Source organism: Notamacropus eugenii, chromosome 2 (genome assembly GCF_028372415.1).
Source record: "Notamacropus eugenii isolate mMacEug1 chromosome 2, mMacEug1.pri_v2, whole genome shotgun sequence".
Lineage (NCBI taxonomy): Eukaryota > Metazoa > Chordata > Mammalia > Diprotodontia > Macropodidae > Notamacropus > Notamacropus eugenii.
The window spans coordinates 348656119-348678827 of NC_092873.1; the positions used below are offsets into that span (position 1 = coordinate 348656119).

Below are 22709 nucleotides of genomic sequence, written 5' to 3' on the forward strand. Positions count from 1 at the left end.
TTACATTTATAAATATTAAATTTATTGTAACTATATAATGAATTTAATGGTTTTCAGATTTGGCCACCTTACAACTCCCTGTTTTGAGGGTTTTTTTTTTTTTTGTTAAACAGAAAAATGCATTATAATTTGAGTCAAATTTACTTACATCCAAAAAATACACATTCATCTCTTCTAAAAAGGAGAACAAGAAAAGCAACCCTTCAGATTCACATAATTAAAGAACAGGAAAAAAACCACTACATTATAGCTAAAATTTTAAAACAATACAAAGCCATGGGGGTTTTTCTTTTATGATTATGTCATAAAAAGGTTCACTGTCATATACACATGTATATAATGTTACATTCCATCACCGTAAAAAGTCCCTTTTTTCCCCTCCCCCCAAAAGTTTGACTAGTCTCCAAACTTGGAAAGAGGCGCTCGCTCCTGCTGTCTGTGCAGTTCGTTCTCTTTCAACAACTGGAGGTTCTCGGCTTTTAGCCTATCCAGCTCCAGCTCTAGTTCTCTTACCCGGGAGTCCTCCCCAAACTTCTTGCTCTCCAGCCGCAGCCGGTTGTTCTCGTCCTCCATCCTGGAGAGGCACTTCTCCAGCTCCATGTATTCTTTGATCAATTCCTGCTTGCTCATGTTCTGGAGGCTCTCCGCATGGTACCGTTCGTAGGTCTCGGAGAAGTCCCGCTGGAGAAACTCACTCCCGTCCCCCCCCATTCCATCACTGCCCCCATCCTCCTCCCCCGCCTCCTCCAAGAAGTCCTCATCGCTTGTATCGTCCGACTTGGCCACGGCCCGCTTGGAGTAGAGGCCGGTCTTGAGGTCCGGTTCCTCCTGATCGTGGTCATCCATCAGGAACTGGGTCGTGTTGTAGGGGGCCACAGGCTGGCCTTTGGCGAACATCTCGGCTCGAACCCGGGATGCCCGCTGGCTCTGCTTCTCGTCAAACTTCTTCTTCTCCTCCCAGGTCAGCTTGTAGTAAGGCTTCCAGTGCCGCTTCTTCTTGGAAGGCCGTCTCCTGTGCTTCTTCTTCCCCAGCTGTCTTTGCTGTTGCTGCTGCCGCCAGGCCTCCTCCTCCTCCTCCCCGACGGGAACCGCAAACTTGTCGCCCCCATAACCTTGGCACGACTGCGGAGGCTGGGCCCCGGGCCTCTGCCCCTCACCCAACGGTGGTGCAGCAGCAGCTGTCAGCTTGTCGAGGTTCTGGCCCTTCTCGCCCCCCTCTGGGCAGCCGGGGTCTAGGCACGCCAGAGTCGCCCTGGGAGGGGAGGCCGGGGCTGGCTTCCCTCCTCCCTCCTCTTTCCCAAGGATCTCATCAAGTTCAGGAGAAGCTCTCGATTGCCACCTACAGTCGTCCCCGGGGGGCTCGGTATAACGCTCCGCTCTGCCCGTAGCACCTGTACAGTTGGGAGAAGTTTGAGAAGTCTGCTGCTGCTGACACTGAGACAGAAACGGCTCGGCCATGGCTGCACGGAGTCCTCTTCGGGGAGAGTCCCAACGGATGGCTTACGCCCACAAAGTCCTTTCTTTTCTCTTTTAAAAGAAAAAAAAAGAAGTCTTTTTCAATGTCGCGCAGGTCTTCTCTTGAACGCCGGCAGCACGGATGGACGGACGTCTTCTACGGTCAAGCCTCTTGCAACTACAAACTCCCCTGCAAACTCGCAAAGGGCGCTTCTGGGTCAGCAAAGGGTTAAGCAGCCCCTAGATCGGCTGGCGGGCTGGCCGGCGGGACCCGAGGTCCGCAGCACCAAAAACAGTATGTGTGCGGGTGTGTCGGGGGAGGGCTCGCCTCAGGCCCTCCCCCCTCCCCCAGAGCTGGGGGCACAGCCAGCGAGAGCAGCAGGAGCAGCAAGGTGAAAAGTCCAAAGGGTTAAAGAACCCAGCCCCGAAAGGGTTAATGCCACCAGATGACGCGCCTGCGAGGGCCTGGGTCGGTAAAGGGTTAAATCCCCTGCCGCAGAGCCCACAAGGGGTTAAAGTCCCAGGACCACTTCCGACCACTTCCTCCCACTTCCACGGGTGTCGCTCCGGCCCCTGCTTCCCCGCTCCCTGGCCCCGGCCGGAGCCTCAGTCGAGGACGGACAAACTCATCTCCCCTTGGCTCGGCGCTCTGCTCTAAGCTCTCCTCCTCCTCCGCCTCCTCCTCCTTCTTCCCCCCTCCCCCTTCCGACAGCACTGCTTCCGCCTCCTCCTTTACTTTTCCCCCTCCCAACCTGCCTCCTTCACCTGCCAACTTCCAACTGCTGCCTCCCAGCTCTCTGTGCTGCCTTATATAAAGGAGCCAGTCCGCCCCGCCCCCGCGCAAGCGCATAGTAGGCTTTCCCGAGGCACGCCGGGACTCGTAGTCCACTGTCTCTTGGGACTAGTGTCCCCATGCGTTGGTCAGATCAGCCAATCATCAGGCACGCGGGGGGTGCCTCCCAGCCCCGCCTCTTCGGCCGCCGGATCGGTGCGACCTAAACGTGCACTGCCATAGGATACAGTGATTGAGATGAACAGAGCGAGGCTAGCCAATCTCAGGGAGATTAGGGCGGGTTCTGGACGAGACCATGGTGTTTCAAGAATAGGAGAAGACTCGCCAGCTCCAAATGAGACTTCTAGTGTAATTTTCCAAGAAAGATACGTTTTAAAGGATATTGTCAAATATTTCCCCGAGTGAGACAATTCTGAGGCTTGTCAATGTTCCCTGTACTAAAGGTAAAATGGTTCATTCCAAAAAATAGTCCCCGAGTATAATCGATTTTTGACCCCTGCATGGGAAGGAAATAAACCAAGGGAGTTAAGGATAAGATCAGAATCCGTGTCTTAAAAAGAATCAGAGCCCGAGGGACTGCCAATATTAGATTTTCAAAAAAAAAATCATGAAAAAGTGAGCCTGGGAGAGCCACTTGCGGAGTGATACCTAAAAACATCTTTTGAAACCCGGAAAGGGCGAAAGAAGACGTAAACAAATCAAGAAGAAACGTGTGCCGGTTTAAAGGCATAGGCGGCTGTCGCAGCCCAACCTCGGCCTAGACCGGAGGGGTGAACGGCGTTTTTTGTGCCCCGCGTTCGAGTCTCATGTCCTCAGGGATACTTCCGGAGGCCTATGGCAGAGTGGGAAAGGGTGCTGGCCGGAGCGTCTTGGCCCTGGGTTCCAGGCTTGCGGGCCAAGGAGAGGGAATGGTAGCTCGCTTCCGGTTCTAGCGCCATCTCTGGCTCCTTGCCTTCCAGAAGCCTCTCTTTGGCGCCGTGCCCCCCCTCCCCAACCTCGGGCCCGGGGCCCTGTCTTCTGGAGGTGGGGGAGCTTGGGCGAGCGCGGGGGATCTAAAATTGGACACGCAACCCCTTCCAGGTTCCGTGGGCCCCCACCACCTCCCGGGCAAAATGCCTTCTTCCCTAAAGGTTAGCACGCTTCGAGACCTTCCCGCTCGGCCTCCTGCCCCACTCCACTGCCCCAGGGTGGTTTCTAAAAGGCCGGCCGGATCTGGCCGCCCTCCCCTCCCCCCAGCCGCAGGGGCTCCGGTTCGGGCCTCGAGGAACCAATCGATTGGAATGCCAGCTGCCTCCGAGTCGGGGTGGTTTGCTTCTCAGCCTGGCATACCTTCGGTGCTCAATAAATGCAGGATGGGTTGGCTGACGCTTATTGTCACACCCTCCCGTTTTCCCCAGCACTGCTGAGGGCTCAGTAATGCTAGGGGATGACCGACCCCCCTGGGCTCCTTCCAGGGCCAAGCTTCCCCAGAAGCTCGGACAGATGGGGCCCCTCCCCTCTCCATCCCCTTCCCTTCCCTTGCCTTCCCTTCAGCCTTGTTGTTCAGCCCTGGCCAAGGCTTAGTGACCCCGCTTGAGGTTTTCTTGGCAAAGATACTGAAGTGGTTTGTCATCTCCTCTCCGGCTCATTTTACAGACGAGGAAACTGAGGCAAACAGGGGTAAATGACTTACCCAGAGTCACACGGCTAGCTGCTCCTTCTTTGTGTATTTGTTGTCCACCAGACTGCAGGTTTCTTGAAGACAAGAACTGTTTCCTTTTTGCCTTTGACTCGCCGGTGACTAACAATGTGCTTGACGTCAAATAGACAACTGCTGATTGATTGATTGATCCCCTACAGATTTGCCTGGGTCCAGGTTGAGGGGAGAGATCCTTCCCTTTCTTGAAGGTAACCTGGGTGAGAACTGAGCCTCCAGACACTAAGACATGTCCTTGCCCATTTGTGAAGGGTATAGCCCCGTATTACTAGACTGAGTTCTTGGGGAGGGGTCAATGGGTTTCGGATTGTCCAGTCTCTGAGGGACTTGCAGGCAGGTTTTGTGGCTGTGAAGTTGGAGGCCTAGCTTCCGACTGCACCCTGCCAACTGTCTTTTCCCTCTTTGAGACTGTTTCATCCTTTGCAAAATGAGAGCCTTGAATTGTGGAAAGCAGTTTGGCACGAGGCATCCCCCCCAAAAAAACAAAAACAAAACAGAGGTCTGTAACTAGAATCCCTTTTGACCCACTGATATTCCTGTAAGGCCTAAAGAACGAAGAAAGGGGCCCAAATGCACAAAAAGATAGTCGCTCATTTTCGAGGTGACAAAGAACTGGAAACTAAGGGAGTACCCATCCATTGGGAAACAGCTGAACAAGTTACAGCGCATGAGTATAATGGAATACTCTTATTGCTACAAGAAACAGTGAAGGGGATGGTTTCAAAGAAAATTGGGAAGATGTGTATGAACTGATGAAGAGTGAAAGGAACAGTAATTTATAGAAAAACAATAATCTTGTAAAATCAAACAACTCTGAGAGACTTAGGAATTCTTATCAGGGTAATGACTAACCATGATTCAGAGGCTTAGTGAGGAAACATACCACCCATCTCCTGATAGACAGATGAAAGGTTCAGAATGCAGAATTTAAATTTTTTGTCATTTCCAATATGAAAATTAGTTTGCTTGACTACACATATTTATAACAGGGATTTTTATTTTTCTTTCTCATTGGGGAGGTATAAGTAGATAAAGGCAGATTTTTGCTGATAGAAAAAGAAATTTCAGTTAAAAAAAAAGAAACCACATAGTCCCTGGCACAAAGTAAGTACTTAAAATGCTTATTGATCAGTTATTTCATTTAAGTTTCATCACACCCCCCATTTTGCAGAAACAGATGCTTACAAATGTTGACTTTTGCATTCTGACTCTGTGCTTAGACAGCCTTGTCAGAGTTCCTGTAAAGAACCTATGGATATCACATCTGGAACACTACCTTTTCAGAAGGTAGGACAATTCAGTTGAAGTGTTTTTTGAACCGGGTGCCACTAGGGATACCAGCTTGCATCTATCAGGCCTACAATCTCCACAAGGAGTTTATAATCTAGTGTTAAAGCAAGCTGACTTTAGTTCCACTTTGGGATGCCTTCTGTGAAGCTGTCCTTGAGTAATTTAGACACTGTGATGGAATTTGGAGGGGTCTGACCCAGCCAAGGAAAGAGGCCCAAGTCCCCTGATTCCTTTAGGAGACATATTCCTGGAGGTCAGGGCTTAGAATTAAGAAATGATAACGGTCATTTATTGAGTATCTACTATGTGCCATACCCTATGAAAAGGGCATTACAAATATTATCTCACTTCATCCTCACAACAAAATGGGAGGTAGGTAGTGTTATTACCCCATTTTACAGATGGTGGAAGAGGTTCAGTGATTTGCCCAGGGTCACATAGCTAGTCAGGTTTTGCTGACTCCAGGCTCAGCACTCTATTTCACCCCCTATCTGCCTCTAATTTGTTTAATTGTTTCTCTCTGCAGATTTATATCTACCAACTATCCTTGGTTCTACACATCATCCTTCCCTCCTCTCTCCCTTTGCCGCCTGACCCCCTACCACATCCAGCTGCTCTTCCAAATCCTCCCCATGCTTCCTTCTCTCTTGTGGTCAGTCCTTCCATATCCAGTTTCTGAGTTTTAGTTTTTGCATTCCCAATGTCAGATATCCAAGGGTGGAATATTAGCAAGTCTCCCCTGCCTTTAGTCTCCCTTCATCTGACACACACAGGCCAAAAAGTAATCTCCCTGAAATGCTGCTTTGCACAGCAAGCCCCACCTTCCCCACCCTCAGCCAAGTGATAAAAACTCCTCTAGTCAAGGGCCCAGAGAACACTGACCTCCAGGATAGTAAGTGCTCACTGTGTATTGATGACAGATGATAAGTTTACAGGCTGAGCTACACAGCTCTGCGAGAGCAAGACTCCCTAATTATACAAGAGGCACCCTGGAAACAGAGTAACAAAAACGACCCCAAAAACCTGGGTTCAGATCCTGCCTCTTGACACCTACTGGCTATAATGCCCAGGGCAAGTCCCATAAACTCTCAGTGCCACTGACTCTCTGAGACTCAGTTATGGTAAGCAGCAGATCTGAGTTCATTTTAATGGATTATAAATGAACTGGTGGAAGGAACCTCAGGGATTATCTCATCCAGCTCCCTCATTTTACAGAAGTAAAATAAATGAGGCCTAAAGAAGGGAAAGGCCTTGTCTTAGGCCACATGAATAATTAGGGTCAGAGGTGGAATTTCAACCCAGTCCTCTGATTCCATAATCAATGTACTTTTCCCTCAGTTGTCCAAGAAAGTCACAGGCCCAGGCCCTCCCCCCTCCCCCGCAAAAAATGTTTTTAACAGATGAGGAAATTGGGACACAAGTTATGATTTCTCCAGGGTCACACAGTCAATAGATGTCATTGGCAGGTTTGGGGGGGCGGGGTTGTTTTGGTTTTTTCCATTTCCAAGGCAGCTTGTAGGTTCAGTGGATAGAGCTCTGGGACTAAAGTCCAGAAGATCTGAGTTCCAGTTTGACCTTTGGCACTGACTGTGTGACCCTGAGTAAGTCACTTTGAAGCTGTCTACTTCAGTTTCCTCATCTGTAAAATGGGAATGATAGCAATAATACTTACCTCCTGAGGTTGCTGTGTGAGGATTAAGTGTAAGCTTTTAACACAGTGCCTGGCACATAGTAGGCACTCTATCAGTGTTAGTTATTTTTAGCTGTTTTTAATGGCTTTCAGACTTTCAAGGGGATTGTCCTTTCTACTTAGATCTTCTAACCACAAGAGTAGGACTTTTGGAATTACACACTGTCTCTAAATTTGGATTTGTCAGAAGGGCTAGAGCAGAGGTTCCCAAAGTGAGCTCTGGAATGATGAGGGGGCAGTAATAGCCTTGGATGCCACTGGGGAGCCTTGAATAAAAATAAGGGAAAGACAGAAGCATAAGGAAAGAAGAGAAGAAAAATGTGAAAAACTGTACATTTTATCTGTTGTGTGAGAGTTAAAGTTGTAGTGATTACATTATTTTCCAAATAAACACACAAAATCCAAGTTATACCTGATCAGTGGTCAAGTGCGCCGACAGGTCTTAACAGGCAAGCATTGGCAGGTGAGTGTGTCTTGCATTGTTGGGAAGTCCAGCATGCATCAGCAGAAATATGACTTGTTTACGATGTGATACTGTATAGTTACATGATTTAATATTGTGTCATCAAAATTTCAATGCAGGAAAAACCTCACAAATTTACAAAAAATTACTAAATTTAAGGTGTGTCATTTTTTAAAATTATGTATTTTTGGAATGACACAAATTTAAAAAAACTTAAAAGGTTAAAAAGAATAGATTTCCAGGGAGGCGTTGAGTAATTTTTTTTGAAAAGGGGACAGTAGGCCAAATAAATTTGGGGACCTCTGGACTGAAGCTTCCCAGAGAAAGATACCCATTGAAAGTTGGGCATTAAAAATGGTCTTTCAGAAATTACTCATATATATGGTGACATAATGGATAGAGGGCCAAGCCTGAAGTCAGGAAGGTTCATCATTCAAATATGGCTTTAGACACTTAATAGCTGTGTGACCTGGGCAAGTCACTTAACCCAATTTGCCTCCGTTTCCTCATCTGTAAAATGAGCTGGAGAAGGAAATAGCAAACCCCTCTGGTATCTTTGCCAAGAAAACCCCAGATGAGGTCATAAAGAGTCAGACATGACTGAACAACAACTGAAATGGTTTAATCTATGGAAACCACATTAATGAAAATGTATTATCATTTGATTTGCTGCCGAAGTGGGAGAACTTTCCATAGGATTAACAGCTGAAGCCTCTTGTCTCCTCCTATTAGAGTATGACCTCCTTGAGAGCAGGGAATGTGTCTGTTTTTCTATCAGTATGCCTAGGGGTTTGTACATTTAATTGCAGTATAGGCACTTAATAACTCTCTTTCATTCATTGGTATACTTCTCCCCATCTGTACAGACCCTGTTCTTTCTCTAAACCCCTAAAAACCAACCTCCAGCTACAGAATTTTCAGCTGTGTTTCTGTGTATTTTGTGGATCATGATATCTTCCCATCAGACTGGGAGGTTCCCAGTGGCAGGGACGTTGTTTCGTCTGTTGAATAGGGAACTCCTTGAAGGCAGAGACCTTACAGGGCTTGGTGGAAAAGAGTATTGGATTTAGATATTAGGCAAGCCCTGGTGAGAATCCTTGGCCTGTACCCCTTATTCTTTGTGTGGTCTGGGGCAGGCCACTTAATCCCTTGAGGCTTTACACAGCATTATCATTCAGGCCGTTATTACCTCTCACCTAAACTATTACAATAACCTGCACTGTGTCCTGGGCCATCTCCAGTCGTCTACATCTATATCTTGCTCCCAGACTCCAATGACTAACAGAAAGAGTGAAGCTGATGACTTTGCCTCACTTAAATCCAATTCACTTGCAAGTCAAGACATTGCCCTCCTGGTGTCACTGGTCCTCTTCAAGAAAGGACACACAACAAGAATAGCCTACTAATTGATCTTCCTGTGTCACACTTCCTTTCGACAATCCATCCTCAGCCCCTCCAAAAATGACATTCCTAAAGCATAGGTGTGACCACTGCCCTGCTCAATAAACTCTAACGGCTTTTTATTTAACCTCTAGCATCAACTGGAAACTCCTCTGTTTGGCCCTTAAAACTCTTTACCATCTGGCCTCTTCTCTGTCCCCTCCGGGATCTCAACATTTGGGCCAAATCAGCCCATTTGCGGTTCTTTACACATGACATCTCTCCATCTCCCATTTCAGTGTCTTTGCCTAATGCAGAAGATTGAAAGGTAAATTCCTTGACGGTAGGAACCCATTTTACTTTTCTCTTTGTATAGAGCATTTAGCAAATGACAGGCGATAAATAAATGCTTGATTTAAACCCTTTCCAAGCTGGCTCCAACAGATCTTTCTCATCTTCTGTGTTCATATGAGAACACACTTTTACGTTACTCCTTTCTGTTTTTCTGTAGTTGAGCTAGACTTGACTTTCTTGCTATCTGTCACACCTGACATTCCATCTCTCTCCTCTGCCTCCATCCCTTTGTAGTGACTGGGGCCCGTGTCTGGAATGCACTCCATCTTCCTGGCTCAGCCAAGTTTTCTTCTTATCTTCACTCTAGTCCTCCTACTTCACACCTTTCTGGATTCCCCTCAGCTACTAGTGCCTCTCCTCCCACCCCATTACTTTAGATTTTATGTGCTAGAGAAATATATGTATATATTTATAGTCTGTCTAGTCTATTTAGATCTACTATAAATTCCTTGAGGGCAAAGAATTTCATTTTTGTCTTTGCATTTGCACAATGCCCAACAAGTTGTAATCAATAATTCAAATCAATGTATTCATTGATTGCTTCATTTCCGTCACAGTAAAATGAAAGGTTTGAACTGGATCAACAAGATTCTTACCCTTTTCCCTACCAAGAATCTTTTCTGTTTGGTGAAGCCAATGGACTTATTTGGGACAGCTAGGTGGCGCTGCAGCAGACAGAGCACTGGGCCTGCCAGTCATGAAGACTCCTCTTCCTGAGTTCAAAACTGGCCTCAGACACTTACTGGCTGTGTAACCTAGGGCAAGTCACTTCATCCTGGTTGCCTGACTTTCCTCATCTGTAAAATGAGAAGAAAATTGCAAACTCCCCCCATATCTTTATCAAGAAAACCCCAAATGGGGTCACTAAGAGGCAGACATGGCTGAAAAAACAACCAACAAACAACAAAATGTATTCATTCTCAGAATAATGTTTTTAAATGCATAAAATAATGACAGGATTACAAAGGAAACCAGTTATATTGATAGTTACCAAAATATTGTTTAAAAACAAGCTCAGGAACTCCAAGTTAAGAACTGTTGCCCTAAGCAGACCTTTTCCTCCCAAATGGACTTGAGGATCTCTAAGGTCCCTTCCAGCTTCAAATCTGTGATTCTATGAACCAATGGTCATATTGATCATCTCCCACATCAGACAAGGAGCTTCCTGAGAATGGGGAGTTTCTCCTCCACCAAACTGGGAGCTCTCTTACGGAAAATGACTTTATCCAAATGGAATCTGGAGATGAGCTTCCCATCCTTCTCCCTCTCTCTCTCCTAGTACAATTCATAAGAAGCTTCTATAGTACAGTTTTTTTTAAATTAGGAGAAACGGGAAGAATCAAGCATCTGCAGGCAGTTCAGCATCAGGGAATCTTCAGACATTACTGGCAGTAGTCAGCCATCCTGTCCTGTAGCTCTAGGCCCTGCCCAGACTTTTCTAGCCAGCAGCCTCCTACCCATCCCCTACTTTATCCCTGTTCTGCCCTTGGCCATCGTTATCACAAAGGCTTTATTGAGTCCACAGCCTGTAGCCCTGGGCTTTACCCACAGAGGGGAAGGGAGCAGCACACCTTTGGGGACCTTCCAGCCAGAAGATCTTCTGAATTTGAGTGCGTGAACCTGGAATCCAGAGGACTGAATATTGTATAAGATACCAGTTGGCTAAGTGAAAAGTTGATTGATACTATATACAAAGAAGAGGTCATGGCACTTCTGGTTGGTAGAGAATGGAAGGGGAAGTCAAAAGGAATTGTTTTTTAAGTTTTTTTCAAGCTAAAAAATATTTCCATGGAGGAAGTGGGGAGGGGAGAATGGAGTGATTCTCCTGTCCTCTCTAGTTAATACAAGAAAGTTTCTTCCTTTCCTGGGTTTTTAGGAGTCCCATAAATTAAGGGGTAGGGTGTGGTGGGCTAGAAGTGGAGGGAAAATGAAGAGGGTATTCTAGCTAAAGGAAAATCTCAGAAAACTCCAGGCTTTTGGCTCAAGGCAAAGGGTAAAGAACTGGAAAAGCTGGGGGTGGATCCCAGGAGAGGTGATGAAGGGGAAAGCACTAAGCAGGCCTGGAGGCTGAGCCAAGGCCCTGGGATGGGCAGATGACAGTCTTGGTGTGCCAGGGAGGAAAAAGAACCACTTGCAGCCAACACCATGCACACACATGCATACCCAGACTCTCATTCTTGCACAGAACCACCCAGTCCACAGCAGACTGCGGCTGCCCCAAATGTGCACACAGATAGACACACACAAGAAGGCTGGGACAAACAGGCCTTGAGCCAGCTCCAGCCTTGGTCCACTCCTCCAGAGTTCTCGGAGGGCTTGAGCTAAAGTGGCTTATTGATACAGATCAGCTGGGAAGAAGTCTTGAAGTGCACCCCGGAGAAGGGGGTCAGCTTCTGCCACTGAGGGCCGCACCTTTTGGGAGAAGTGTGTGTTGGTGAGGCTCACATAAGAAGCTGCATCCCTGCACTAGGGGCTAGGGCAGACCTGGAGCGGGGGGCATCAAAGACTCTAAGGGGACGGGAAGGAGAGGGTATCTGCGGAAGGGCTAAGGGGCAGCGCCTCGGGAAGGGGGCTGGGGGCGAGGATCAGTGCCAGGAGCGGGAATAGGGCGGGGCTGCCAGCTGGACGGAGGAGGGCCACCAGTCTTGCCCCGGGGGCGGTGGCCGTCCTCAGGGCTCACCCTGGCCTCCGCCGCGGCGTGACCGTGACTGTGGCCGTGACGCCACGCGCAGCTCGGACCGCCCCCTCCCCTCCTTCCCCCTAGGCTCCGCCCCGACGCCGCAGGGCCCTGCCAGTCCCTGGGCCCGGGGGAAGGGTGCTCGGCTCAGCCCCCCGCGGGAATCCCGGGATGCCCGCCAGGATCCCGGACCCCCCGGGCAGCGCGGCCAGGAGGCCGGCCGGGGCGGGGTGGACCACGGGGTCCGGAGGCGACCTTCGCCCCAGCCCATCCCCCTCCCCCCACTGGCAGGCGGCTGTTTTCTTCGGATTTGGGCACCACCCCGGGACACCTCCCCCAATTCTTCCGAGGCTCTCGGGAGCCCGCCGGCGGGGCTCTCCCCTTCATTCCCCTCCGCCCCACCCCCCTCCTACAGCCAAGACTTCAGAGTATTCGCATAAAACGGCTGGTCAACAAGCAGAAGGGAGGGGACACGTCGTGGTTGGGGGTGGGGAGCTAGTGTGCGAGGCGGGGAACCCGGCCCAGCTGCCCATGCCTGCGTCACCCCACGCCCCTTGGGATGGAACCTCGCCAGAGCTGAAAGTTTCATTTCTTTTAATACTTAAGAATCTTCTGAGCGCATGAGAACCTGAGTAGAATCCAAAGGATGGAGGGGAAATGGGATCCAAAGCAAATTCGGTGCCTCCCCCACAGCTCCCCTTCCCTCCCCATCCATCCATCCACCTATCCCTCCACCTATCCATCATCCTCCATCCATCCATCCATCCATCCTCCATCATCCATCCATCCTCCATCATCCATCCATCCATCCATCCATCCTCCATCCATCCATCCATCCATCCATCCATCCATCCACCTATCCCTCCACCTATCCATCATCCTACATCCATCCATCCATCCATCCTCCATCATCCATCCATCCATCCATCCTCCATCCATCTATCCATCCATCCATCCATCCATCCATCCATCCATCCATCCATCCATCCAGTCTCTGCTGCGTCTCCAAAGCAGCCCGGAAAAGCCTCCTCAAACACTCTTCTCGCATCCACTCACTCTACTTCTCTCCCGAACAGCTACAATAGACGCCCAGGCCCCTGCCTCAACTTGCCTGAGCTAAGGTACCTCTGGGAGGGTCCGGGATCGGGGTGGGGAATGACAGTCAGGTGGCCTGAGGCGGCTGGGGGAGGGAGCTCCTGGGAAGGTGGGAGGGAGAAATGCAGCAGCAGCAGCGATCTAGTGCTGGTGGTGTCCTGGCATCGTGGGTGCATCCTGGGATTACCCCGTGCCATCCACAGACGGGGAAAGCGAGTCATTTGCCCCCTCTTGGAGGGGAAGGGCTGCAGCCCCGAGGGGCCGCCAAGAAAGGCTGAATTTAGTCATCCAGCACCCACCTTTACGGCAAATACTGATTAGCCATGGAATTCCAGAATATCACCTAAGAGCCAGTTCCACCGGGTAATTTTACACGTGAAGAAACTGAGGCCCAAAGGAAGGGAAAAGATTTACCCAAGGTCACACGACTACTTAGTGGCATAGCTCACAGACTGAAGAAAATTAAGGGTTGGAAAGGACCCTTAGAGATCTAGTCCGACCCTCTCATTTGACAGGTGAGGAAAACGAGGCTAGCTGGTGAGGTCCAAGCCCTCCCTGCTTCCCCAGGAAGGCTCAGGTGCAGTGTGGGAGACTGGGGGGAGGGGGGGACTGGGAAAGAGGAGGCACTTTCCTTCCCCCTTCCCCCATCATCTCCTCAGGCAGCAGCAGTGTCCCCTAAGGGCCAATCACCTCTTCTGTCTCCGAAACTGTCGGTACAGCCACTGGACAACGAATGGCCACAGGAGGAGGAGGAGGATTGTGGGGGTAGAGAGCTCCAAGGCCCAGGGCCCCTGCTGGGATGGGGTGTTCTACAAGAGGGAAGGAGAGGGAAGGAAAGGTGGGGGAAGAGTCTAAACTCCCCTCAGTCCTTGACCCAGGTCAGCCTCTTCCCAATATCCCAATCCATTAGTTTCCCTTCCAGTCCCCTCCCCCATCACCATTTCCAGCCCAGCTTCCCCCCTCCCCCTCCCAGCCTCTGAGATGATGGAGCCAGCAAGGACAGGGCCAGGAGAAGGATATACCAACCAGGAAGACACTCAGTTAAGAGTTATTTATCCAAAATTTTTACCTGCAGCCCCAATCTTGCTATCTTTTGTATGGTGATCTTTAAAACTCTAGTTTCACATAGATGGAGGAGTGTGTGTGGGGGAGAGAGGAGGCAATTATTGGGCTCAAACTAAGTTCAAGGCTCATTCACTACTCCTACCCCTTTTAAGGCCCTCAAACTAAACTCAGGCCCTTCTATTCTATTGAATATTTAATCTACTCTGGGGTATGAAAGCAAAGGACTTGAGCATTAGATTCAGGGATCAAGACCCAGTAGCAGTGATGAAGGAGGGTCAGTGGAGATTCTGTGCTGATGTCTAACCTAGTGAGTTGGAAAGGGTCCTTATATCAATCAAGGGATAGATGATGTTCAGTAATGAATGACTCTTTTGACCCCATTTGGGGTTTTCTTGGCAGAGATACTGGAGTGGTTTGCCATTTCCTTCTCCAGCTCATTTGATAGATGAGAAAACTCGGCAAATAGGTTAAGTGACCTGCCCAGAGTCACACGAATAGTAAGCATCCAAGGGCGGACTTGAACTCAGGTCTTCCTGACTCCAGGCCTGGCACTCCATCGGCTGTGCCATCTAGCTGCCAACTCAAGGGACAGATATGGTAAGGTTTATGGTGAAGGGACAAAGTCCCAGGGACAAAGGTAGGCCACCTCTGGCTTGGTTCCAAGGAAGAGGCAATCAGGGTCCAAAGGACAAAATGCCCTTTCCTACCATGCTTCAGCTGAGGTCGATACTTAAACCTAGAATAGCCCCCTCCCTCTTCTACACCACCATCCCTTTTGAATCCTATCTGTTAAAGCCCAGTTCAAGGGCCACCTTCTTCAGGAAGCCTTCCCTGATCTTGTACTGTATCAACCTTGACTTCCTCTGCACTCACCTAACACTGTTGTGTACCTGTAATGTATGAAGCTAATCTGTGTAAATGCCCTCATCCACTAAGGCCAGACGATGCTTTGATTGTGAGCTGACAGGTCCTCCGGTTTTGGAAGGCTATGGGGGTGGACTTCTAGTGCATTAAAAAGCCTGCTTGCCCATTGCTTGAACCAGCCTGGCTAAGTTCAGAGATGCTTGTCTGCCACCAGTTACTGAACTATGATCTATGGGGCTATAGCAAGATTTAAAGACTTCATTAAATTTCAGACTAAGGGCAGTAACCTGGACTCCACAAACTTGTTTTTTTTTTTAAAAAACATTTTGATCACTCTTTTGGTATGATTGGTTTCTTTGTAATCTTAGGTATTTTGTGCATTTAAAAACATTCTTCTGAGAAGGAGTCTGTAAGCTTCACCATAATGCTCCTCCCCGCCAAAATTAAGCACCTTTGTTTTAGAGGGATCAAAATTTGCATCAACTTAAGGACACAAACCCTTCCAGTATGGAAAAAGTAGTAGGATTGTCATGTTCTCCTACAAGACTACACAGATGGGAAATGACTTACCCAAAGTCACACAGCTAATAAGTAGCATAGCAACAGACTGAAGAATATAGGTTCCATGAGGGTAAGAATGTTGCATCTTCCACAGTACTCAGCACAAGGTTTTGCAATCATTGGGCACTTAATAAAATGTTTCTTGACTTGAGCATAACTAAAATACCAGCTAGTCAGACTAGAAAAATGGATTCCCTGGGCCAGGAGGAAGGCCGGATCACACAAAGAGCTGTCCCGCCCCCCACCTCCACATTACTGTGAGTGCAGGCTATACAACTTTTCCCCAAACACCCTCGGGCCCAGTCCCCACATCTGTGGGAGGGATAAAATCTAATAGGAACGAGGGCAGAAAAGAACAAGCATGATGGACTAGCTTTAGAAAGACAGGTCAGGAATTTCGAGGTCCTTCCCTGAGTCCCCGGTTGCTGAAGGTCAGAATGTGATAACTATCCTTGCCTAGCTAGAAGTAACATGTTCTTGTGATTGTTTGTTGGTGTTCAGTCATGTCTGACTCTCCGTGACCCCTATATGGAGTTGTCTTGGCAAACATACTGGACTGGTATGCCATTTCCTTCTCCAGCGGATTAAGACATAGTTAACTTGACCAAGGTCACAGAGCTAGTGAGTGTCTGAGGCCAGATTTGAACTAAGAGCTTCCTAATTCCAGGTCCATGGCTTTACCCATTGTACCACTGAGCTGTTTCCAATTGCACCCAGGTTCTAAAACTGAAACCTTTAGCAGGGAAAGGGGTGAGGGAAGGGGTAGGGGAGGTCAAGAATAAGAACTTGAGGACTTTCTACATGTAAAACAAGTCATCAACCATAAGGAGCCAGCAGAGAGGTAGGGTAGATCCCCAAGAGTCCCTGCCACTCCTTAGATTTAGCCATCTCCTGCTTGAGGACTCTTCAAGGTCCAGATTTGGCTAGATTGGGCCTACTTTCTTCTGTAGTCAGAAGACCTCAGACAGAGACAGAGAGAGAGAGAAAGAGAAAATGTATGCGTGTGTGTGTGTGTGTGTGTGTGTGTGTGTGTGTGTGTGTTACTGTCTCTGTACATGTCTATATAGAGAGCAACTAGGTGGTGCAGTGGATAGAGCTCCAGCCCTGGAGTCAGTTCAAATCCACAGACATTTAATAGCTATGTGACCCTGGGCAAGTCACTTCACCCTGTTTATCTTACTTTCCTCATCTGTAAAATGAACTGGAGAAGGAAATGGCAAATCACTCTACTATCTTTGCCGAGAAAATCTTAAGTGGAGTCATGAAGAGTCAGACACAACTAAAATAAGTGAAGAAGATATGCCCATATATATGTCACCAGAGAGCTGTCTGTGTGTGAGTGTGATGAAGAAGGAATAATTGCCAGATAGGACTACTAAAGGTGAGGGGGTGGTGAGAGCAGGCATAGGTGAGTCGGCTGTTCAGCTTTAGGAGGGAATTGGCTGCCATCCCTTGCCTCTCCCTCACATTTAAGTATGAACAGCCTAGATAGAAAAGGAGGGTCAGGGGTGGTCAGCTCTACTGCCCCACAGTTCAGCCATGGGAGCCAGGAATCAGGGGAAGGCCTAGTACTCCTGGCATACCTCCTACTCCCCTTTTCTGTTCCTGGGGTTGAGTCTCACTTCCCAGACTGAGGAAACATGAAAGGAAACTTGTTGCCACGATGCTGAACAATAATTTTGGGAGTGAGATCCTTGAGGAGAGGAGCCTGGGGCCCTGAAGGCACTGGGAAGGCTGGGCCAGGACAAGAACCCAGATGTACAAGCTCCTAGTTTTAAATTCAGAGGCAGCTGTGTGGTACAGTGTGGGAGCTGGAAGACCTGAGTTTGAATATGGCCTCTTATGAGCTATGTGACCTCCCAGCCTCAGTTTCCTCATCTGTAAAATGAGGATAATAACAACACCTGTCTTTTAGGGTTAGTTTGAGGATCAAATGACATAACATATGTAAAGCATTTTGCAAGCCTTATTGGACTGTGTAAATCCTAGCTGCTGCTGCTACTACTACTGCTACTACAACTACTACTATTACTACTACTACTGTTATCATTCTGGAAAAAGGTTTCTTGGTTTACTACTACTACTACTACTACTACTACTACTACTACTACTTCTACTCTACTACCACTATTATAATTATCCTGGGAAAAGGTTTTTTTTTTGGTTTCTAAGGGGAGAGAAGGATAAAAGGGGAACACAGATAGGTAAGCTGAGGGAAAAGGGCAGATCTGGCTCAAATCCTAGTTTGATCTCTCACTGGTCCCTTTCTTCCTTGTGGCTGTTTTGGGGAGGGGAGCTCACCTGTGTAGGGCGGGGCAGGTTCTCCAGACACCTCAGTCTCCCCTGAACATCCTGCATGCTCTCCTGCAGGGCTTGCACCGTATTGGCCAGCCAGGCTTCAAACTCCTGGGGACCCTGAGGAGCCCTTCCCACCATCTCTGCATAAACAGACAGAGAAGAGAGGCTGTCCTCATCCTGTGGCAGTCCCCTGGGTCAGCCCACGTTCTGACACCTGATAGGACAGAAGTAAACAGTCTCCCATACGCGATGTCCCTTGAATCTTTATAGGAATTCATTTTCTCAAAGCCCTCCTAGTACATCCATGAAGCCTAAGCTATTTTCACACCAGTCCTAGAAGGAGGACAGGGATCATTCTCCTTAATTTGCAAGACTCAGGCCCAGAATACTGAAGACCACTAGAACCAGTCAGGGCAGTAGGAGAGATGAGACTGGAACAAAGGGCTAAGAACTCATGCAGGGAGGGGGTAGCTCTGCCTCCTTCACTGCTGTCCCTAGAGGGGGCATAGGCAGAGTAGGGAGAGGCAGGGACTTTGCCCAACCCCACCTCCTACCCCTTTCCCCAGTAACTTGGGGTTCTGAGAGTCAAGGGCATCTGCCTGTGTGGCAGCCCTGGGCAGAAGGCTGAACTCTCCAGTGCCCTCCCCTGCCCCACTCTATATTAAAATAACAACCCTAGACTTTCATCCCAGCATTGTCCCAAGGGAGAGGATGGCAATGGAAGGGCCGGAGGTGAGGGGAGGTGCTGGGGATGGAGAAGAGAAAGAAGATCCCAGAGGAAAGGAAGGTAGGGGGAGGCCAGGGCAGGGCAGGAGTCACCTGTCTCTCTTGGAAGCAAGTGGCCGCTGCTGATGTCAGTTTCTCCTTCAAGTGCTTCCTTCAGTTCTTCCTGCAGCCACTCACCCTGAAGGGAGAAATCCCAGGGGAGGAGAAACTAAGAGTCCCTCACCTTGCTAATTCTCCCCCCAAGCCCAATCCCCTGGGTCTTAAAGGGTTGGGTGGGAGAAGCAAAAGAGGGGTAGCCTTGAGAATGGGGCGGCAGGGGTAGAAGAAATATCTTACCTGCTCAGGCTCTAGCTGCTCCAAGGAATCACAGAAAACCTCAGAATCCAGGTCCATAGAGGCTCTCCCATGGATACTGGGCACCCTGGGTAGCTGTGCTTCTGTGAGGGGAGGAAAAGGAAAGGGAGTGAAAGAAGAGAGGGAGCTGATGACTTCCTAGGGCCCAGGCAGAGGCCATAGCTAGTCCTCTAGGGTTGAACCCCCTAGGGTCATGGGGGGAGAGAGAAAAAGAGAGAGAGAGAGAGAGAGAGAGTATGTGTGTGTGTGTGTGTGTGTATGTACGTGTGTGTAAAGGAAAGAGAGTTAGAGAATAAGAGAGGGGAAAGAAGGAAAGAATGAGAGAAGGAAGAGAAGGATAGATGGGAATTGGGGTGCAGGAGTGTGAAGAAAGACAATGAGACCCAAGGAGTCAAGGACACAGGTAAAGTGAATGAGGCCCTGGGAAAAAGAACCTCAGTCATCCTGTTCCTGGGCCCCTGGCTGATCTATCATCCTTTCTAAGCTCAGTGCTCTAGAACCCAGGAAGGGGTTCCACAGGGCATGGAGTATGAGCATACCCCTCTCAGGTTTTATCTTCTCCTTCTGATATTGCTTCATGGGGAGTGTGGGGAGCCCTTCACTATATCTTTATCTGCCCCAGTTGCCTCCATCTGCCCACTCCATTTCTTAACCTCAATTCTACAAACTTAAAAAAAATGTTGATAACTCTATTTCAATATAATTGGTTTCCTTTGTAATCCTATGTATTTTTTTTTATGCATTGAAAAAATCATTCTCCTAAGAAGGGGTCCAGACTGCCAGAGGGGTCTCTGACACTAAAAAGGTTAGCAGGTTCTATTCTCCCACCTATTCTGCACTGCAACAAAACTTGCTTGCTTGTTGTTCTCAGGGAAAACACACACACACACACACACACACACACACATATGTATATATATTTTTTCCATTTCCCACCTCCATGACTTTGCATGGTAAGCACAGGTTTACCATGCTTGAAATGTTTTCCTTCTTCATCTCTACCTTTTGAACCCTCTTTCCTCCTCCCTCCAGCTCCCTTAAAGGCTTAGATGGAGTGTCACCACATATAGGTGGCCTGATACGACTCCCCCGTTCACAGCGTCTCCTCAAAATGATCTTCTATTTAGCTGTGTGTATGTGGTTGTTTCTCTCTCTGGTAGACTATGATTTCCCTGAGGGCCAGGGTTATTTCATTTTCATCTCTTGTATTCTCAGTTCTTGGCCCAGAGTACCCAATTTTGTTGAATTAAATCAAATCTAGGTGGATATTGACCTGAAGCATGAGAGGTCAGCTCCTTAGGAGGTGGAAGGGGTTCAGGGGCAGTTCTCAAGTCACCATTTGGCATCTTCTTTTGAGCTGCAAAGGGAAGAAGATGAGATAGGTTACCACACTCCAAGTCAGCCCCTCAGACTCTCCTTCATCACCCCCCACCAAATACAAACATATTTACTTGTTTCCAGGCTAATTCCCCCCAAGGTGGGGAGGCAAGGAACAACAACAGTAAAAGCTGCACCAATCCCCACATCCTTACCACCATCCTGGTACCCACCCATGGCGCTGATTTTAGGATTTTCTTTCATGTGGAATTGGAAAGACCATGGGTTTTGAAGTTCGAAGACCTAAGTTAAAATCCACTCTCCTATTTCTAATCCTGAGTTAAGTTACCTCACCTCATTGGGCCATGGTTTCCTAGGGGTATTGACAAGAGGATCTCTAATAACCCTCTGGGGATCCCACAATTCCCCCTTCCATGGCTGGGTGAACCTCTTCTCCCAGTCCTATAACAAGCTGAGCAGCTCAGAACCTTGGCCTGATTCTGATTCTTCTCCACCCAGTGCTGACCCTTTTGGGGGGAGTCTGACCTGTGAGTTTCTTCAGGAAGGTCTCTGGGGGCTGAGGCATGTCAGGAATCATCTCATACAAGGGCACAAAGTAGTCAAACATGCCATCGTCCACCTCACCCAAAGGAACCGTGTCTATCACCTTATGGGGAGAGGAAAAAGATGGCGGGCAACCCAGCAGGAAATTTGCCACCCCTATCTCCACCCAACCATGTCCACTGTCAGTTCAGCTCTGGCTTGAAAACCACTGGGGAAGGAATGGAGGCAGGCAGGCACTGGCTTGGTGGCTTTGTTCACCACGAGAGAATTGGAGTGGAAACAACTTTGGTCAATAGGAGGGAAGACAAGGGTCACTGTGGGCATGCCCAGAGTCCAAATGACAGTCACCAATTATCACAAGGAGAAATGGGTTTAGACTTGGGAGGAAGCATGAAGAAGACTTTACCTTCTGGGCCACCACCTTCATTTCTGCAATATAAGCTGCCATTGCTTCCTCCTGGCTCATCCTACCTAGACTGTGCCAGGCATCCCTGGAGGGCAGAGTTCTGATCACCAATGGAGCCTTCATGAAAGGAACACTGCCTCAAGAGGACAGTGCCATGGAGGCTGGGGCAAGGGGAAAGGGGTGCTTTACCATTTATAGCGTCCAATAGGGTCCCAGAAGCCAGGTCTGGGCGCATGACAGGGTCCCTGGGTGGCCTGCTTGTAGTAGCTGTAGAAACGCAACATCTCCTCATAGGATGGGCGATAAGAACCTGGGTGGTTGGGGTGGTGGAAAATAAGAAAAGCCAAGAACCAGCACGCACCCAGCTTCAGGGGGAGGTGGTCAGGGAAATTTTAGATTATTCAGAGAGACTGAGAATGAAGCCTTGAGGCAGGCTGAACAACGGATACGCTTCCTGGGCTGAGGAGAGGGCCAAGGCTGCAAGGCTGAGTTGCTGGAGCGGGAGGAGCCTTACCTTTTGAAATACCAGGTAAGTAAGTCAAGGTGTCAGGGCCCAGAAAGCCTCCTCTACATCCCACGAAACTTCTGAGAACTCCAGGGAATGACTGGGAGGGGGGGAAGGAAGGGGGCACCTCCAAATTGCATCTTGGAATCACTGAGGGTAGGAAACGCAGGAGGTAGAGGGCAAGGGGAGGGGACGTCACTGGCCTCACCATTCTTGGGTAAACTCTGGATGACGGTCACTGCGGCGTGGAATTGTTTGTGGCAGTCTGGTTCTGAACCGTGCCTCTCGGTGCCCATCCTGAGCTAGCTCACTGCGGCCACCGGAAAGGAAGAGGAGCCCGGCTGGGCAGTGGTGCCGGTCACCGGCTCCGGAGGCCTTCATACAATAACAAACTCGGGTGAGCGCTCGTCTAGACGGGCCGGGGGCTCCCACACAGCACAGCCCCACCTTTCCGACGGGAAGACGGAGGTCTTTCTTTACAGGGAGTCCCTGAGAGTTCGGAGCGGAGACTCGAGGGTTTGCCAAAGTTGGACGGGCTCTCCCCGGAGGCGGGTGGTGCCGGGACCGGAGCCCCGGGGAGGCGGGGGAGCAGAAAGGACGGCCGGTGCCCCCGGTCGCTGCTCCGCTCCCCTCGCCCAGATGTGTCCCCAGACCCCGCGCACAACTCCCAGGGACGCAGCCCTCCACCCCCGACCCCCCGAGTGCCCGAGTGCCCCGTGCCGGGGGTCCCAGAGCCGTCTGGCACTCACCCCGGTTTGCCCCGCCTTGGCTCGCCGGGTGCGGACGGTGAGGGGGGGTTGCCCCTCTGCCTAGTGCCCCACGTTCCCGACTGACCTCCCGGCGCCGTAAGAGGCTCAGGGGGTAAGGAAGAACGGACAGAACCCTCAGCCAATAAGCAAGTACGTTTCACTCTCGCCTTCCGCGTTTCGTCCACTAGGCGTGGGTCTTTCAATTTTATGCAAATCACCGTGCTGCTGATTCCCAATCTGGAGATAGTATTATCGCTCTCACCACCGCCCCTCCTCCAGGACTGAGGAAGGCGGTCAGCGCCCCCTGGTGGATCAAAGGGGCGCCTGACGAGAAACCTGAGCGTCCTCTAGCGGGAGAAGCGGATTACAGCCGCCTGGGCGGGGGAATCGACGTGTCAACTTGCAGG

General features: G+C 49.4%; 2 protein-coding genes and 1 long non-coding RNA gene across 8 annotated transcripts; 1 reads left to right on the plus strand and 2 right to left on the minus strand.

Annotated features, from left to right (window-relative positions):
* Window positions 1-1645, minus strand: HEXIM1 (HEXIM P-TEFb complex subunit 1). Its single transcript, XM_072645981.1, has one exon. The coding sequence runs from the start codon at window positions 1456-1458 to the stop codon at window positions 397-399; it is 1062 nt and encodes a 353-aa protein (XP_072502082.1). The 5' UTR covers window positions 1459-1645; the 3' UTR covers window positions 1-396.
* A 1526-nt stretch (window positions 1646-3171) lies between these two features.
* Window positions 3172-4069, plus strand: LOC140528280 (uncharacterized). The gene is made up of 2 exons (XR_011975133.1): window positions 3172-3378; window positions 3972-4069. It is a non-coding gene; the product is annotated as an uncharacterized lncRNA (long non-coding RNA).
* A 3172-nt stretch (window positions 4070-7241) lies between these two features.
* Window positions 7242-22404, minus strand: ACBD4 (acyl-CoA binding domain containing 4). Of its 6 annotated transcripts, none has more exons than XM_072645986.1 (10): window positions 22303-22404; window positions 21762-21928; window positions 21238-21358; window positions 21049-21133; window positions 20625-20745; window positions 20035-20118; window positions 18744-18844; window positions 18501-18585; window positions 17685-17821; window positions 7242-7458 (listed from the first exon to the last, which is right to left on the minus strand). In XM_072645986.1, the coding sequence occupies exons 2-10, from the start codon at window positions 21847-21849 to the stop codon at window positions 7426-7428; spliced, it is 855 nt and encodes a 284-aa protein (XP_072502087.1). In that variant the 5' UTR covers window positions 21850-21928; window positions 22303-22404; the 3' UTR covers window positions 7242-7425. The 6 variants fall into 6 exon arrangements, with proteins under 6 accessions (XP_072502087.1, XP_072502086.1, XP_072502088.1 ...); XM_072645985.1 differs by having other exon boundaries at window positions 7384-7458; window positions 17685-17895; XM_072645987.1 differs by lacking the exon at window positions 7242-7458 and adding an exon at window positions 9877-9918.
* Between the last annotated feature and the right edge of the window lie 305 nt (window positions 22405-22709).

Coding starts and splice junctions, on each gene's coding strand:
- HEXIM1 (XM_072645981.1), bottom strand. CDS start 1,458: ATGGCCGAGCCGTTTCTGTCTCAGTGTCAGCAGCAGCAGACTTCTCAA.
- ACBD4 (XM_072645982.1), bottom strand. CDS start 21,849: ATGGGCACCGAGAGGCACGGTTCAGAACCAGACTGCCACAAACAATTC. Junction 21,359..21,761: donor CCAGAGTTTACCCAAGAATG/GTGAGGCCAGTG, acceptor CCAACCACCCAG/GTTCTTATCGCCCATCCTAT. Junction 18,586..18,743: donor AGCAGCTAGAGCCTGAGCAG/GTAAGATATTTC, acceptor TTCTCCCTTCAG/GGTGAGTGGCTGCAGGAAGA.